This window comes from Branchiostoma belcheri, unplaced genomic scaffold, assembly GCF_001625305.1.
Source record: "Branchiostoma belcheri isolate BF01 breed outbred unplaced genomic scaffold, Haploidv18h27 scaffold4, whole genome shotgun sequence".
NCBI classification, from domain to species: domain Eukaryota; kingdom Metazoa; phylum Chordata; class Leptocardii; order Amphioxiformes; family Branchiostomatidae; genus Branchiostoma; species Branchiostoma belcheri.
In genome coordinates, this window is record NW_017804020.1 from 3,069,730 (window position 1) to 3,088,362 (window position 18,633).

Below are 18,633 nucleotides of genomic sequence, written 5' to 3' on the forward strand. Positions count from 1 at the left end.
CCACTGCCTTTTACCTCCAAGAAAATGTCAGGTACCCATGTTTTACAACCTGGTGAAATGAGGAAAGTCATGTAAAATGCCTTTGCCAAGGACACATTGTCTTGCCAGAAATACCAGGAATGCCTTTAGTTCTTGTTTCTGCTACTTGGCCATCCAATGCCACTTTTTAGATAAAGAGGGTGGAAACCTATAGATGGTCCAGAACATGTTACTGACAACCATTGTATCTGTTTTTCTGTTCAACAAAAATCAAAGCTAAACCCTCGAACACAAAATATGCAACTATTTGTTTCTTTCTCACCTCTTCCTGAAACTCTCTGAGTTTCCTGCCGATTTCCTGTAGAAGCTCCATATAGTTGTGAGCCTCAGACATGCGGTCCTTCTTCTGGAAGTCCTTCACCTGCTTGGCCACCTCATCCAGCCTGCTGACAAAGTCCACCTGCCACTTCAGCAGCTTCTGTACCGCCATGTCATGTTCCTTTATCAGCCTCATCTCACTGGAAGGGTGAGGAATATGTGTCAGGGAGCCAATTATTACAACAACAAATGGACAAAGGAAGGAATCCCTGGGTAATGCACCAGATTTTATCAAGCATTTAATAGCTTGCCTCAATATTTTTTACAATAATGAAATATGAAATTTGTGTCTTGGAGTCTCTTGCTATAGGCATTGGTATCAGTACCTCTAATATATAACCGGTATAATCTCCCTTTGATGTAACACACCAGCTTTGCAGACAACCCCAGTATTACACCGAAAGACCTGTCACACCCAAACTCTTTATTTTAATGTACATGTATAGCAGACAGTATCAAGACATGTACATTTGTAAAATTACACAATATTACAGCCATAGCTGTAGCAGTTTGCCATGAACAAGACAATGCCTAGCTATAAATGTAACGTTAACAGATGTATGTTGATTGGTTAAACTGAATTAAAGGCCCTACCTGTTCCTGATGATAGGTAGGATCCTCTCCGGCCAGGTGAAGGTGTTGTGGTTCAGGTAGATGTCATCCTTAGGCAGGTAGGCATATTCCATCAGGAACAGCAGGTTACCTGCTGCAATGTCCAGTTTTTCCTAAGATATGATACCGAAACATTGTCTCAACAGAAATGTACAAGTCTATTCATCATATTACAGGTTGTTGCTGAGCAAAACTGGAAACTGTTTGTAGTTAAATAACTTTCCTTCTTTTCCTTTACAATGCTTCTCACCCTATCAATGGCAACATGCCACCAGTGCATCAATTTAAGCGCCAAATAACCCAAGCACCAACATAAAGTTGTTATCACATGTTAGCTGATTTATGTTTTGATCTCTTTCATTAGCCATCAGTATCAGCACCTTGGACAGACACAGGGATGAAACAGATAAGCTTCCTCGGTTCTTCCTAGTTTGTGGGTTTCCTTTTTAAAGCAGAATACAGGGTGATCCTCAGGCTATACATTGTAATATGACACTGGACATAAACTTGGAGTTAATTTGGTAACCTTCACCCAACCTTCATCATTCTCTGGTCCCAAAACCATATTATAAACATGTAAAAATAACAAATTTAAACCTTTGCACTGGCCCGGTCATTGGCAAGCTGTCAGCATGAAATTGGAAAACAGGTAGCAAAGAAAAGATTATCATCTGAATAGAAACAGGCATTGATATCTACAGAGTAAAATGTGAATAAAAACAAGGGTAGCAAATGTGAGAAACAATAGGGTGAATGATGAACTTGAATAAGTTTTACTATTTTTTCAAACAAATTAAATACTGGCAAATAATAACAGCATTGTCTACATGGAAAAAAAACTGTTTTGAGCAAATTTGAGTAACAGTACACAAGTCTACTTACCCTGAGTACCATGAGTTCCCCTGTCCTCAGGGCATCATTGTACCTCTGAAGGGCCACCAGGTCCTTGGTGGTCTCAGTGTGAGATGTTATGTTCTTCACAATCTCGTCATACTGTTGGCAGATGCTACGGTTGAACTTACGACTGGTGGCCATGATGTGCTCTATCATGATGTTAGCCAGCTCTCGTGATCTCTGGATCAGCCACTGAAACCAGCAAAAATAATCAGATTATTTCCAAACTTGAAAGCTTGAAAACTGTTTATTCAATGAGTTTCTGCAGTTTGTACATGCAATTGTAATGGTATGCAGGATAAATATTCAAACGTAGAGCACACAGCAAAGTCTAGGTTAGCCAGTACTGCTACAAAAGGAACTGAAACTGATCTTGTTTTCACTTGTCATTACCTGGTTGAGATCTGTGCAGTCCAGGAGAAACAGGTGCATGGGTACATAGATGGGGAAGGAGCCCAGGTCCCAGGCCATTGTCTTCAGCTTCTCAATCTCCTGAACATAGTACCTCAGTGGTGGGCCTTTCATGATGAAAGTCTGCACTTTGGAGTCGGAGTCTTTGGAGAGAAGGTACTTGTAGGGCCAGTACACCGAGCGGTAACTGGAACCAGAAGAATTACAACATGTCATTTATTTTTGTTCCTTCACTTTGTGGTGTTGGGTGGTGTAGTGATACATCTACTCAGCGTTCGACTATCAAACGATCAAACCTCAAAACCCAGGTTCAATCCTTAAAGTTGTACCCAGGACATGTCTGGACATGTCTTATGTTGTACCCTTGGGAAAGGCACTTTACATGACTTTCCTCACTCCACCTTCGGTTGGGGAAAGTCGTATTGAGGTCACCTGGCAGCGCCAAATGGCAGCCACACAGACCCTTGTGACAGTTCCACAAAAGTGTGCATGGAACAAATATGTTATATGTATCATGTGTATTATGTGATTGTAAACCCTGCATCAATTCATTGCTATAAAAGGCTGTGATTGCACGGGTAGTGTTTGACCAATAAACCATTTCAGTGATTGGTTTCTGAATGTGCCAGAAAATGCTTTACATGCATCCACTGCATGAAATTCAAGATGATGATATTTCTTACCTTAGAGGACCATGACTGTTGTTGTCGATGACTTTCCGGATGCGTTCCTTGGCTACCTGGACTGTCTCCTCCTCCAGCAGGACAGTACTGATGTACTTGGTCTCCAGGTCCTCCACAGCCTGGAACAGCAAGTGTTCCACCCGGGACAGCTGGAACACGCTCTTCACAATGCTGTCCACCATGGAGAACAGCCCCAAGGTCACCTCTGGGAAGGACGGGGAGAAGGATGCTGTGACTGTCTCTCTGGCCGGAGTCTGAAATACAAAAAGGAATGGTAAGAGCGCTGCATAAAAAATGGAGTAAAGAATAACCAAGTCTTGGTCAGTACAAAAGTTTCTGACCTCCAAGATGGCAGAAATGGTTATAAAGTGGAAGGTTCCGGTAGAAGTTGCAGCCAAGCTCTTGAGCACAAATGTATCAATTCTCTTGCATTTGAATAAGGTCTCCTTTAAATAAACTAAGAGAGAAGTTTTTACTTGTTAAAGAGCAGGTACTAACCATGAATATCTTGATGGGATGTATCTTTGTAGGCAGCCCTAGTCTCTGCTCTGGGTAGTGTCCAGTGTAGGCATTCCCATCAGCATAGTCCTCCAACAGTTCCACTAGGTCGTACACAGACTTATGCACAGCACTCCGTAACAGACACGACATCAAGGAGGCCACACTACCAAAGAAGTGGTCCATTGCATCCATCCGAGCAACCTAGGGACAAGAGGACATTTTACAAACTAGGAAATGGGATGGAAAAGATATGCATTGTTCAAAGCTAATTTTGCAAAGCAATAAGATATTGTCAGAAAAAAGTATTCCGAAAGACACTTTCATGCTCAATAAAAATAAGCCGATTTGGCAATGATATTGTTGTAATAATCATAATTATGCATGAAAAATGGGAAAATTGTGCTGTCATAAAATCTAAAGTCCACAAAAAATGTTCCAATTAGTCCACTAGATGGAGATCATAAGATGTATGCATGTATGTACAAAATGTAGATAATGATTATGCTAATTCAACAAGTGGACTGACCTCGTCCTGTGGCATGGATGCCTCCAGACTGTCCCTGTGTTTGGTGACGATGTCAGCACACTGTGTGAGCCAGCGACTCTGCAGCAGCTCTGAACCTCTCTGACTGGATGTCTCTATGTGCTCCTGGAAGGCCTCCAAAGTCAGGGGCATCACCCGTTGAAGTCCCGGGATGTCAATCAAACGGAAGGTAGAGTACCTGTTTTCAAGACACAAAAAACAGAACTCTATACTGGATACATACAGGACATCTTTGGACATAAAAAAAAAAACACAAAAAATCTCTGTACTATGGCAATGGTCTACTTTCTAAGACAAAATTTGAAGTCAATAGTATCGGTAGTAGTATCCAGTCTTTGGTTATACTGCTGCAGGGGGCCCCAAAGCAGGGGTGGATACCATGTTTTTAAAACACTCTGTTCAACAGGTCCACACTGGCAAGGCAGCACTCTCAAATTAAGGTCCCTCTTGACATACTCCATCCAGGATCCAATACATGTAAGAGCAATTCACAAATTAAGATTTGCTTGAGAACAAGAGGAGAAAAATCCTTACTCAATCTCCCAGACATGTAGGATCTCCCTCATGATGGGGTGGGTGATGTACAGTTCCCTCTCCATGAAGTCTCGAGCTGCGTTCACACTCTCATGCCACGGGTACTGCTCCCTGCCTGCAGGGTTGGAGGGCTGTGGAAGAGTGACAGTTTTTGCTTTAGTTGTTCACCAGTTCAGATGTGCATCCATTGATAAATATGAGAATCAACAGACAGCTTCTAAGGAAGACTTTTCTCTGGTTGTGTTATAAGGTTTTCCCTCAAAAGAGCTACACAATAGAATTAATTGAAAAAGTTAACCAATGAAAGAAGAGTACACATTGTCAGAACTTGTAGAGAAAATAATGATAGACTTGGATGGATAACATCAATCGCCAGTAAATCTGGACATGCATTTATAATTTAATTTACCTTTGGAGGAAGACTGATTCCCAGTCTGCTCTGTTCTTTTGGCTCCAGTAGGACATAGTCCAGTATAGCCTTCTGTACATGCCGGTGGTAATCTTCATCTGCTTCCTATACAACAGGTGATGGTAATGCAGTTCAATACACATTAAGATAATCACAAGTTGGTTCAATGTCAAAATGCAACTAAAAGAACTTCACGTGTCACTTTATGTAGTCTGTAAATGTACATTTTGACAAAAAGTGTTATCCTGAACTGTTATCTGATAATTATCTGAGTAGATTAAGAGCCATATGTTTGTAAGGCCTTTATACCATGTTCTGTCCTTGGTGCTGAAAGCTATATTAACAACTTTTGAGCAGTCAGCATACCTCTGTTACCAGCCTGAGTGTGTCAGCCTGGGCCTCCCGTAGCTCCTGAGGGATGTAGCTGTACGTGTTCTGTATCCACTCCTCACTCAGTGGTGCTACCATGTCTGGGTTGATCGCATTGTCAATCAGACTTGTATATCTGTAAAACAATGTCCCAACCAAATTGTTGTCTACTTTCTTGCCATTTCCAGAACAAATTAAAACCATCTGTGCAAAATCTAAAAAGGCAGCACAAATTAGAGGAATAACAAAGAGAAAACAGAAAACTTTTTAAATCACACACTAACCTATCCAAGTCCTTTTCTTCAGGAGTGCTTGGCCTGGACAACCCAATGGTTGGGAAGGTAGAGGGAGGGAAGACAATGTCAAGAACAGCGAGGGTTTCATCATCGTACTCCCTCTGGACTGTTTCATCATCCTTTGCGTCTTCACTATCCACCCCCTTGCTTCTGGTAGACTCCCTGGTGGTTGGTCTGAAAGAAAATACAAATGTATTGAGATACCTCAAGTGTGCCTGACTCAGGCCTTAACTTTGGAGGATACATCTGAATTGCAGGGAATGTATTATGAAGCAGGCTTGGTGGGAAAGTACATGTAGTAGTTTTCAACTTTTTTCAACCTTTGACAAATACTTTCCTAGGCAATAATACCATTTCAAAGAGAATTGTGTACCTTGGTGTAGGCTCCTGGCTGTTTGCTCCATTACGAGGACTGTTTGGTGCAGAAGACTGGTTTCCGTTGACCCCATTTTGTAATCTTGGACTCCCCACGATGCCCTGACCATCTTCTATTGTGCCACCATTTTCCTTGTCCTCATCTTTCAATGCAATCTTTGACTCAGGATCATTTACAAGCTGTTGGCTGGAACCAGTTTTGATGTACAGACCTGAAAAGTGCTCCTTTCCACCTTCTCCATTTTGAGAGGCCTGGGAGAGTGCTCTTTTAGTTCTGTCATTGCGTGGAGACAAGCCACTCCTGTTTCTTTCCAAGTCAGGGCTACCCCATCCCTGCCCGTCCATGTCAAAATGATGGCCATTGGTGTTTCCAACAACAGAATGACTGAAGTCAGGGCTATGGGTTGGAGATATCAGCCTAGTTCTCTTTGCCGAGCCATTGAGGAAAAGGCCTTCCACACTTTTCGTCCGTGCTTTCCTGTCGTACCTCTCCGTAACTCTGGTTTCACGAACGCTAAATCCTGAACTGAAACCAAGAGCTGTCTCTGACTTGGCATTGCCATTGATAGGGGGAAGGCTTTGGGATACAACCTTTGACTTATGAACTTTGGGTCCATAGCTATGTCCCTCCATGGCCTTTCCTGAAAGTACTTGGAAGCCAAGGGCTGGGTGACTCTTGGACAGTGGTTCTCCATTAGACCTGAAAAAAAGTTGTTTTTGTATGTTTTATTTTGACTCAGCAGAACTTAAATCATTGTTGCATGTGTGCATCATGCAGATCACTTAAGAAAGTTTCAAGAAAAGAGAATTTAATATTTTACATATCTTTGTTTTATTTATCGACTTTTATTTCATAAAAGTTCCAGATACCTCTGGCCAAAGCCGCCAACAGCTCTTCTTGGTGAGAATCCCTTGCGCCCATCATACTGTGGTGAATGCGGCCGTGGGGACAGGGATATCCTGCTATGGGCGTGATAGGACTTTTCCGCTTCTACAGAACAATAATGATAAGATGAAGATTTAGTATGGAAATGATTTGCATTTTATGCAATACAATACCTAACTCACTTTTTGGACTAGTCCATTATTAAGTGGCAAGGGAATACATGTATTTGATTTTTGTCTAATGTCAAGAGTAAACAACTGTGGTTAACACAAATTTTCTTACTGTTGCATACAATCTACAATTGGCTATGACTATCTTTGGCAATAATACAAAATATGGAATTTTCAACTATCCTATAAAAGTACCATGTGTAACCCCCCAACAGTCAATAGTTCAGTCCATAAGTTACTGATCCAAGATGGCTGAAAATGGGTGAGTGGAAGGTTCTGGTAGAACTTGCAGAAAAATTGAATGAAAATGACCAGTTTTTGGTATACTTAATGTGGTAGTTTATACAGGAAAGTAAGGATGGGGCTTTAATAAAATTGTCTTGTTAGAATTGGTTAAAAGGGGCCGAATTTTGAGGGAAAAACAGAATAATTTTTCAGTTACAAATTACTCTTCGTCTGATACCATCCTGACACATGTATTAAGTTCTTCTTCAATTATCAAGTATTACATATCTATCTAACCTTGTTGACTAACATTTTATCATTTTTACTTACCAAGGTGTTTGTACAGCTCATAGATAGCTGAGGTTGTGAGGTCTCTTGCTGAGGGACTGTAGTTGTTTGCAATGGAGTCACTGCACAAAAATAAAGAACATTAAATTTTGTTCTCAATCACAGCATGTGTTCATATGTTGCAGCAGATGTGTCATTAAACTTCCAAATTGATAGTATGTAGACTCACCTAACATGTCTAAAATATCTCTCTTCCTTCTGTGGTGCAGCTTTGGTCCGAGCGCCAGTCTGAACAATCTTTGGTCGATCACTCAGTGTCCCCTGGGGGAAAAAAGGAACTTAGTAACTTTCAAAATTACCCAAAATGATGCTTGTTTAAAACACATAGAAGCCTTAATCTTTGATGCAATACAGCAATGGACGTTGTAATCATGCAATTACTTCCTCCGTACAGTTCTTACACATGACTTTTCCTTTCAATGGTTGACTCAGCATTTAACATATTTAACATTAGTCAACTGTGCAATAGTCCGTCAAGGAGTATCAAAGCTGTTGATTTGAACTAAGCTCCCATGTGATCATGTATAAAGGCATATTTCAATACAAAGCAGAAACAACCTTATTGAACAGCTGGCTTTGTATCTATAGCAAATATGCTTGCTAACAGGCAGGCATGCATGCTGTTTTTTCTGTGGGTATTTCCCATTCAGTCCCACACAATGGTCAAAGAAAATACACCTGTTTTCTGAAGATCATAGTTTGGTTTACAAATGCATATTCGTTGTGCTACCTCATGTACTATCTATGCTGTTTTAAGTAAATTTTGTAAAGGTTGAATTGACCATCACAAAACTGTATTGATGATGAGGTCACCATCATTTAATGTGTTAACACTTAGCAGGGAATTTTTTTTTTTGCTTTCAATCTTTTTAGCTTTGAATGAGTGGCATGTTAACGTTGGTTTGGTTTTTAAAAAAAAATTGAAAAATGAGAATTCATACAAAAAAAGAAGAAATAAGAATGTATGCATGGGGGAAACTCATACTGTATCGAGAAGAATAAGAATACAGAATAATCAAAATACAGAATTCCAAAATGCTTAATTCTAGTCTTCTGTCGGTTTGTTACCTACAGACAAGATAAGATGTTTTTGTAGCTGACCTGTGGAGCATCCAGAGGAGGCAGGTGTGAGATGATGTCTGGGCGTTGAGGCTGATACTTGACAAAGCTCTTTGTAAGTGCACCGGAGCCATCAGGGCTGTAGGAGAGCTGTTGGTAGACACCAGGACTGTACGATCTCTGTAAGAAAACAGGGGAGAACAGGTTGAAAACAATGATCCTTTTTTTTAATAACTGACCTTCCATTGAATGTGTCTCAATCGGTTGAATCAACAGGTGGTTACTAGTATATGTAGATCCTGCTAAGAAATTATTTCTTAAGTCATAATAAGACACACTCTTTCCTTCAAAATACAATCTCTATATGGAAGCAGGTTGAAAACAATTTTTTTTACTACCAGTGTCTAACCCTGCATTGGATGTGTCCCAATTAGTCGAATCAACAGGTGGTTCTTTGTTGTCTCTGGTCAAAAATTATTTCTTAGATTATAAGACATATTAAGATATCTTCTTTCCTTCAAAGTTACACCAGGGCTGTACAATATCTGTAAGGAAATGGGAAAACAATCCTTTTGTAACTGACCCTCCATTGAAGGTGTCTTGATTGAATCAACAGGTGGTTGTACATGTAACGTTATGTATGTAGACCCTGCTAAGAATTTATTTTTAACTTATCAGGTTGCTCCTTCCTTTCAAATACAGGGTTTCAAAGAAATGTGGTAGATCTAAATGGAATCTTGAAATTTGTATGAAAAGGAACAAAATTTATGACTTTTATTTTCATTTTTCAAAATAATTGTAATGTGGAACCTGGACCAATAGACCTTGACCTTTGTTTACAGTTGCCTGCTGAAAGCTTCTGTCAGAGTTTTAAGTTATTCATACATGCATGTTATAACTTTTACACATATTTCTCTTTCACCTGCTTGGCAGTACTGACAGACCTTTGCAAGCTCATCTGTCAGCATGTGCAGGTGATTTTATTAATCCCTGTAACAAAATCCTTTGTCAAAATGAAACACACTTTGTCTGAGCAAACTGAGCTGGTAACAGCATCGGAGGCAGAGAATATTTTGCATGATTTCCATCTTACATCAGTAACAGAACCCTAATGTGAAGGTGACAAGGTGCATGAAAAGATGGTGTTAATTATATTGCTATAATGTCCAATATCATAACAACCATTAATTTGGAAACAAGAGATGTGGATACTCCTTGTTATTTGTTCATAATTGGTAATTCCATCTGTGTGTGTTACCACCACTTAACATCCATTAGTTAGGCCTGTATTAAAAGAGTTTCTTTTGCCTACCATTGAGCCAGATTTTAACCTTGCTACTTAATGTACAATGATAAAGTGTACTAGCTTCTCTATTCAATATTCAACATGGCTTTGCTTAAAGTCCTTGTTTATGACCCACATCTTTGCAATAGACTTTTTTTCTGAGTCTGAATTGCATTAAGTGCTAGATATCAACATAATAGCACTCCAGTTTTTTAGTTGCATTGTGTTGGATAGTGATAGGATCTGGCCATTGCACACAAGGGCATACCTCCATTGTTTCAAGAAGTGTGTAAGGCTTTGATATGCTTGAGGTGACTGTCCCTTGGTAAAGGCAAAACATTCACTTCTTGAGACTTAAGCCCAAAATTCCAGTAGCTCTCGTATCACAGTGAAAAAAAATTGTGGAGCTTTGTTAAAAGTTGATTCATGGAGTTTTTGTTAGCCACAGCTAATTAAGTATTTAGATAGAACCAACAAGATGAGGAAGCCATAAATCATACATGTGGGAATTTAAGAACAACCCTCCCTTTCCAAAATATTTGCAGCTTTTTCCCTTTTAATTAGTAATGCAGTTTCAAGAGTCTTTCTTCTTATCAATAATTTTTTTCTCCATTGTCTCAGGTGAATGTCAAAACAACAGAGTGCAAAAGCTTCTCGTGGTACTCAAATATTTGACCCTTTTGTACTTTGCAGATAAGATATTTGAATAGGTTGTAAGCTCTTGTTTTGTAAGGAATTTGCATGTCAATCCCCGTCAGTCAAACAGTTCTGCTGACAGGGTGTGGCATAATCCCGCCAAGCCGTTATGCTTCTGCAGATACTGTTGGACTAAGGACATTTTGACCTACAGGACCTTAGCTACCAAACCCCTATTTAGATTAGACGTTCCGTATGGTTGGTTCATGATCAAGATTTGCCAGGACCACTTTGAGCTGTAAATTTAGACTGTTGTGAATGTGTTACATTCTGTTGAATCTTAAGTTAAGGAAGCTTAAACCTCAGGTACCTTGGGGCCACACCAAAAATCTGGTTTCGAACCATTCAAATGAACTGACTTATGATGTTCCCTCCAGATTTTGGATAAATATGAACATCCACAAATCCACACTTTGTATAAAAGAGAAGAAGCCCTTGCGTACTATGAATCTGATGAAGTGGGCTACAGACAAAGGAAAGAGACATATTTCATCAGGGGCACCTGATTCAGTTTTAACTCATACTTTCCTGATGCTGACAATTAGACTGTGATTCAATGAGACAATGTGAAACATTGGTTTTCAAACTGTATTCATCTGCTAACCTTGAAAGAGAAAAGTGCATGAAAGTTTCTGTTGTGAATGAAGGACCTGTAACAGGTGGTTCGTGATGAAGACAAAAGGCACGGAAGAATGTTGCTGCCATGCCCACCACAAGAATTCATCAAATTGAATGCCATTGGCACTGGCGCAAAGGTATTGAAGCACTTAAGTTAAATAGTATAACCACAGTATATTCAATTCTTGTAATGTGCGAAGTAATAAATATGTTATGGAACACTGCCTGGCTAATAACATTGTTTTGCTGACTGTTTTTTCAGGTATTGTGATGCACTGACTGGAAGAATCGGTTCTCGGCAAGGCGCGCAAGGTAGGACCGTTATATGAGAAGGTAACCCCAGCTGGGGTAAGGCTTGTCATGGTATTTGCCCAGGTCATGCTTACATGACTCTACAAAGCATTTCTCTTGTCAGAGCAAGGAAAACACAATTCCTTTCACCACAGAGGGGAAGAGAATTGTCACAAAGATTGATCTGACACCTGTCCGGTGGCACTGCCTTGGTAACGGCAGACATATTTTTGCGGTGTATTATACAGCTTCAGACGCGTTGAGTACGGGGCTCCTAAGAACAGCAACGCTATACAAGTGAACCGAAGCCAGTGTGAGAGGTCCTCCAGTGTTTGTCTTTGCTGTGCATACAGGACTGTACTTGAGCCGTTTCCATTCACGACTCTGAGCTTGCTTTTTTTAACAAAGCAGCTTCTCACCTCCGCTGGAAAATTATCCCCATTTTATGTGAAAACTACAACTGGATTAAAACGGAGAGCGACCTTTCCAGCGAAAGGATGTCGCGCTTTTGATAAGCTGCGCTGCTCGAATTTGGCATTACTACATCTGCTTGGCATTTGGAAGTGACGAGGGTTGAAATAATACCATTTTGGTTTGCTCAAGGGGGAAACCAATATACCAAACCTGTCCATTAGTGAGAAGTTAATAATTACTGCGACTATATCAATGACGTAAAGCACTGTGTATGTTGTTCATTGTCCCAAATACCTGAATCACTGCAATGCACCTTGCTCTCTGTTAACACCCAAAAATCCCTAAAAATTGCAAACATGCCTTCAAAATGTAAACGTACACATAATAAGTCTTAATACGAAGTGAAAAATGTCGGTTATCTTTTTACTTTATGACCATAAACCACCAACCTTCTATTGTAACTGTCTGCCAAGAAATGTCGGCCTGTTGCAGGTATGGCTTGGTGCTGCTGATGACGCTATGGCTTGGCTAACAAGTGACATTTGAGTAAAACCTACAAAGCTAGGACAGAACCATTGCTCACATTTTAGGGGGGCAAAAACGAGAGACAAGTATGTTTTAGTGACAAAATGTTTGGAATATGTGTGTTTCATTGTTAACCAAGATGTTGTATTGGAAACGGAATAAAAGAACTATGCTTGCAATGCTAATATGATGAACTTAGCCAACCACTGTTGAAAGTTTTTTTTATTAAATTTTCCCCATGCCGACAAAGAATGGGAGAACCCAGCGTTAGAGCTTTGGCATTGTTTGCACAGGCTCTGCACACATGGCTTACACCATTCAATGTAAGAACCAGTGGCAAACGCTCACCTTCATAGAGTGCCAATTATAGCAAGTTCAGCATCGAAAAGTCATCTAAATGGTAGAGTCTTTCCTAATGGATCCCCATTGTTTGTCTTATGACATTACGGTATATTACCGGTTATTTAGGGGTTGATGTAACAATGTGGCATCATCATGGGATGAAGCAAAGGGAGAGATTTAGGCATTGACGTAAAACATCTCCATCTGTTTGCACATGGTATTGCAAACCACCTGTTTCTATGTATGCCTCATGTATATCTTAATATCAATGAGAAGGGGCAGACAAAATTTCACTGCATTAAAATTACCTATTTTCATTGTGTACATTATACATAATGCTTTCAGAATAGCCCGGTGTTTTTTTGTGGAGACATAGTCTTTTACTTGTTGGCAAAACAGGATCAAGTAACATGTGCAGCCTTAGAATTTGAATTTTTGTGGGGGTCATTCTGTTTTGATAATGTGGCATTTTGTTTGGCTTATCAATAAATCATTGTGTGTGCTTTTTTTTCAAAGAGGTTCATCTGCCAAAAGAACAACCACAAAAAAGAGTCAGCCTCTTGAATGGGACACCACAAGAGGAGCCATTAAGACACGTCAGTCTCTGTGTAGCTGGCACGTGTGGTGATCAGGAAAGGCGGGAAAACTGATGGAAACCTGACACCTGTTGGCCATAGCTCAGCTTCTACAGGACACCTGGGGAAGCAGTGCTTTGAATCTCATGGCAAACCATCAATACTGAAAATTTACTGATTTACTGTTAATTTACTGATCAACAACTAACAGTAAAATTTCAGTAAATTTTCAGTAAATCGTAGATGATACCTGAGTACTTAACAGTAAATTATCAGTACTGTTGGTTTGCCATGGGACACACACATGATATTTTTATACCAAGAGATGCCCATGTTGCCAGAATCACTGATAATAACATATTGATAATTCATTTGTATCTTGTCCACTTTTGGTCATTATATGAAATTTGAAAGCTGGTCTATAGATACATCATTGTTATGCTGATTCTTGATGAAACATTTTCATCAATGAATTATAAAATCTAATGATAGTGCCTGATGGCATATAATATGCTCTAAATCTCCCAACACTATACATAGCTAGGTGACCTTACTATGGTACCAAATTTGTATTTTCTGGGAAGTTTAGGGAAGTGAGTAAAAGGTTAACCCGTGCATAGGTAAAGGTTAGTGTCTGTTGAGCAAATATGTGACCACTGTGTACTTTCAGTGGGAATGAAAGTAAATGGAATGATAATAAACAATGGCTAATTGCATGGGAAGATCCTGTTTGCTTAATCAGAGCAATTAGTTTCCATGCCATACTGGTTTCTTGGTTACTCTATCTTCCTGAGAACTGAAAGTGCACCTGGGACAATTCATATTAGCAGTAACATACATGTACCTCTACATCAAAGCAAGTAATGATTATGAGAATATTTCCTCTTTTCTCCCCACACAATTTGCAGGATTATGATTATCATTTCTATATTGAAACCCTGTTATGTTCGTATTGTTTGAGCAGACCCTTTGCTGAGTGGTGCCACTTTTTATTCTAGTAAACACTGTCCTCAAGCTGGAACATTCTCAGCTAGCCAGGCAACCCAGGTATCCCTGCTATGCACACATTCCTGTTGTCAGGGAAATGCATTACCTTCCCTTCCCTTTGTTCAGGGGATTTAGGATGTTGAGAGGTAAAAACTGCTTTCCAACATTCCACTCATTGTGGATGCAAATACTGCTTAATATCCTGCAACATTAACACAATCATAACTGCTCTATAGTAAACTGCAAAGCATAAGGAATTGTGAAGAATGTTAAATCATAGATCCTGGCAATTTTCCATGAAGTATGGCAAAGAATACACTTAAAACATTTACCTGTATACTGGGTGAGTTTTAAATAGTTAACATTATTCCTTATCTAATATCTATATGTAAAGGCATAATGTGAAGTTGTTGCTTATTTACAGGTTTCAACTGCCATTGTCTCATGATTCCAGTTCTGCCTAGACAGGAACTAAATCACATAATCTCCTGTTACTGTCTCCCCTCTATAGACACAGCTGTTAATGTGTTGATAGCAATTTTCATGGACACGCCCAATCATTAATGGAATTGGATGCATTGTGTTTCAGATTTCCTTATATCTGAGTCTAGTTCGAAGACATCGAAATCCTTCTGATTTTGCATGAGGTTTTCTCATGGTATATTGAGTCCCCCAAACAGAAAACTATTTTGTCACATATTGCATCATTTGTCTGAACTGTATTGTAGCATGGTAGATTTAAGATCCAGCTCTTCCATCCTTACAAGAGTTACCTATGTCACTACAGTATCACAACAGTAGGTTTCCCAATGACTCTGTTGCAGACAAATTGAATGAAGTACCCTATTTCTGATACCCAGTATATTGCCTCATATCACAAATATTTCAGTTCAACAGGATGTTTGTGCAACAGGTGTTTTTTATGGACAGACTCGAAAGATTCGCAAGCCAGTTCCACACAATGAGACGTATTGTTCTACAGCCATGTAGAAACACCAAGCAACCTGACCAAGCCGTGAAAGTTACGTCGCACGCATAAGAAGAGGAAGAGAGACAGACCTTGCAGCATACCTGAGTCAGCCCGCCATGTTGGATTCAGGTGTGGCGTCCCCAGTATGTCATGCCCCGTGAGCCGTGAGTGTTGGTTCTGTGTACCCAGGCCCTGCATACATGACTGCCGTTGGCCCACGCTAAATGTGCCCAATGCCAGCCATGTATGTCAATATTTGCAAACGGACTGAAACAAGATGTCAGAGGGGGGATCAAATGTCAGGGAGAATTAGCCCCTATCTTGATCGGGCCCTTGTGTCAGGTGTTCTTGCGTTTTTTTTGTGCCGACCAACGGGAACATTTGTGATTGGTTGGGACGGTCAATATTTGCATACAGCGTGAAGGGAAACATGTTGAATCACCTGCCGAAACGAGAAGGGAAACTGCCACGAACAACAGCTGACATTTTCATATGTATACAACCTATCGCCTCCTCATGTTTAAACTAATTGTTTTCGGAGCCGGCACTGTACCTGCTTGCTTACATGCAGCCCTGCGTAATCTCGAAAATCTAATCTTACTAATTTGATTTATTCTACGGTAATTGTTATTGTCAAGTTATCATCAAAGTATTTCTGATACCCTTTTACCATGATAGGAATAAAGTTCGTAAAATGCTGAAAGTAAGATATTGTGAAAAATTGGGATTTCTCCTTTTATTCATCTTTATTTTCTAGGAGTGCAATAAATTCATTTCATCTTGTGTATGGTAAGTCATTAATTTTGTTGTATAATGTGCTGTCTTTGGCAGTATGATGATTATTAGTAATACTGAGAAGTACAATGTACCTCTGTAGTCAAGACCAGTGCTGGCTATGTTCAATTTTTCAATAACGATAATCTTCGATGCAAATTCATGCCCGAAAGCTAATTGCATGTGACAAAATAACACTGTACAATGTACAGTACATACATGTAACAGACTGTGACTGAACATACAACCTAGAAATGACTGAGTGGGAGATGTGTTCAGTCTTCTTATTACCTCATTTATCATCTACCAGCTGGCAGGTACCCAACTGTTACTGGGAAGTGTGTTCTGTTTCGGGGAAAGAGAAACAAATTTTTCAGAGAAAAACAAAGCTGTTAGTGCTTAATGCATGTGCCAGAGCTGAAGTGCAGCTTAAACACACCGGAGTTGTACACAAGGCTGATCTAACACTCCAGCTCTCACATTCAAGCACTGATCCTGCACAGAAGCTTGGCTTCCCTCCTGGTTTCAGATGTCACCTTTTATTCTTAGCTGACTACTACCTTTTATGTATTAAAAGCAAACATAGCTGGGACTTCATCATGGTAAAATGCAACAGGGTCACATTTTGTGACAACATCATGTAAAACATGATATTTTCAAGTGTAATAAGTGTATATCATCAATGACATCATAAACACTTTGTATTGGAGTTTTACCTGACTGCATGACATGGTGACTAGGTTGTCTTGTTACTCAACTTAGAATCTGAGTCTGAGTCAGGCAGCATGTTCACTGTTTTTATTAGTACCGGTATCTATAAATCATAAGGAGACGAAAATAGAAACCTATGCTACTTTAAATGAGCCATGTTTTTGTCTGAAACAAATCAAAGTAGTTGAGAAAGCAAACTGGGTTGTACAATATTATGAATAGTATTTGGGTATCATTTGAAATAAGCAGAATTGGTTATATGTTGTACTTCATTTGCAGTGTTTTCCTCTCAAATGTGATTGGTCATGCTTTATACCGGTAATAATAAAGCCTCACAATGTGTTTGAAAGTGCTGGGCATGTTTCAGTCAGGCAGTGCAGTACCACTGCAGATAGTAAGGGGGCTCTTATGTGGCACTATTAAATTACTGTAGTATTGAAGTACCTGTTGCATGTAAGATGCAATTCTGGCCAAGTTTGTTTAGTTACTTGGTTGGAAGTTTTGTATACCATGCCAGCTGCTCTGAAGTTGACTCAAATTTTGATCGATAGAATAAACAGGAAGGAACAATTTACCTTAAAGTTTGAGGTGTTTACAGGTACAAGAAAATAAAAGTTTCAATGTATAGTAGCCATGTTCACAATACACATCTCCCAATATACAGAGTAGGTACCATAAGTGTGTCAGTAACAACAGTACTGATAAATATTGTCTTTGCCATCCTCAAGCTGATAACTAAGTTTAGTAAAGCCTAGATTTTGGGTTATAGAAACAATTACATTACAGATGCACTTCAGAGAACCTAAAATTACAAGGGAACAATCAAAAATAGTTTTAGAAAGTCCTACCTCTGGGGAATGCCTCATCTTTGTCATATTTGGACTGTCACAGCATGTGTATACCCTCTCCCAACAGTCCTTAGATATAAAGCTAGCAGCTTACAGGAGTAACCATGATCTTATGTTGAAAGCAAACTGCTGCAGCAAAAGTGCTCTAGAGGTCTTTCAACTCTGATGTCTGTAACTTGTCTGTAATCCTAGTGGAATATCTGTTTTGTTTCAGTCTATTTAATTAAAGGTGTGAAAACCCATAGGGATAATGACGCAAACAAAATCGCAATGATCATCCCCTTGATATACCTGCATCATGATGCTATTTCTGGAACCATAATTGATTTCAAGTTGGAAAACTTTGGATTTTTCAGGGTTCTGTATGTTAAATAAACAACATGATGAAACAGCATATTATTCTTCAGGAATATGATCATGACAAGAGTGAAAAATAGCATACATGATCTTTACTGTTACTAAGAAAAAGTTTTTCACACCTAGGATTTTAGCCCCTCCCCCATTGTCTGTTCATAGATCGTTATGTCTTTTCAACAGTTCACTGTAAACAATAGTTGCTCATTTCCTTCCAACTTGTAGGTGTTTCGTCACACCTAGTGATTTGAAAGTAACCAGGTCCTATAATCATATGCATACTCAGAGCCAGGATGCCTCCAGGTGTGTATGGTCTAACCCAATGGATACATTTCTGGGTAATTGACATGGTAAAATGGTTTATGTTAGATTTCTGGGAAAGATATTAGTACTAAGGCCATACCTATTTTATTTGTTGTTTTTCAGGAAAAATTTGAAGCAAGAGAACAAAAAAAGAAACAGGACTAGGCATCCTTAGCTCCAAAAGCTACCGGGGACCATGAATTCAACATACTGGGCTGGTTTACTAGATGTAAGTATAATTCAAACAATGGATTTTGGACTTTTAAT

At 39.5% G+C, this 18,633-nt stretch overlaps 1 protein-coding gene and 1 long non-coding RNA gene across 3 annotated transcripts in view; one reads left to right on the top strand and one right to left on the bottom strand.

Moving 5' to 3' along the window:
• Positions 1-17,742, bottom strand: part of LOC109477349 (dynein heavy chain 3, axonemal-like) — a 52,267-nt gene extending 34,525 nt beyond the window's left edge. Inside the window, exons 1-17 of the mRNA XM_019778550.1 lie at positions 17,710-17,742; positions 8,716-8,853; positions 7,784-7,875; positions 7,597-7,676; positions 6,856-6,976; positions 5,984-6,685; positions 5,599-5,784; positions 5,312-5,450; positions 4,946-5,050; positions 4,537-4,667; positions 3,985-4,180; positions 3,456-3,659; positions 2,958-3,211; positions 2,257-2,461; positions 1,852-2,055; positions 952-1,082; positions 302-497 (exon numbers count right to left, since the gene is read on the bottom strand). Of these exons, the coding sequence (XP_019634109.1) occupies positions 302-497; positions 952-1,082; positions 1,852-2,055; positions 2,257-2,461; positions 2,958-3,211; positions 3,456-3,659; positions 3,985-4,180; positions 4,537-4,667; positions 4,946-5,050; positions 5,312-5,450; positions 5,599-5,784; positions 5,984-6,685; positions 6,856-6,976; positions 7,597-7,676; positions 7,784-7,875; positions 8,716-8,853; positions 17,710-17,736 (3,111 nt within the window). The 5' untranslated portion in view covers positions 17,737-17,742. The remainder of the gene's footprint in view (positions 1-301; positions 498-951; positions 1,083-1,851; positions 2,056-2,256; positions 2,462-2,957; positions 3,212-3,455; positions 3,660-3,984; positions 4,181-4,536; positions 4,668-4,945; positions 5,051-5,311; positions 5,451-5,598; positions 5,785-5,983; positions 6,686-6,855; positions 6,977-7,596; positions 7,677-7,783; positions 7,876-8,715; positions 8,854-17,709) is intronic.
• On the top strand, positions 7,287-13,449 carry LOC109477350. 2 transcript variants are annotated; one of them, XR_002140665.1, is made up of 3 exons: positions 7,287-7,303; positions 11,535-11,584; positions 13,361-13,449. It is a non-coding gene; the product is annotated as an uncharacterized LOC109477350 (long non-coding RNA). The 2 variants fall into 2 exon arrangements; XR_002140664.1 differs by lacking the exon at positions 7,287-7,303 and adding an exon at positions 11,316-11,409.
• Positions 17,743-18,633: the final 891 nt, after the last annotated feature.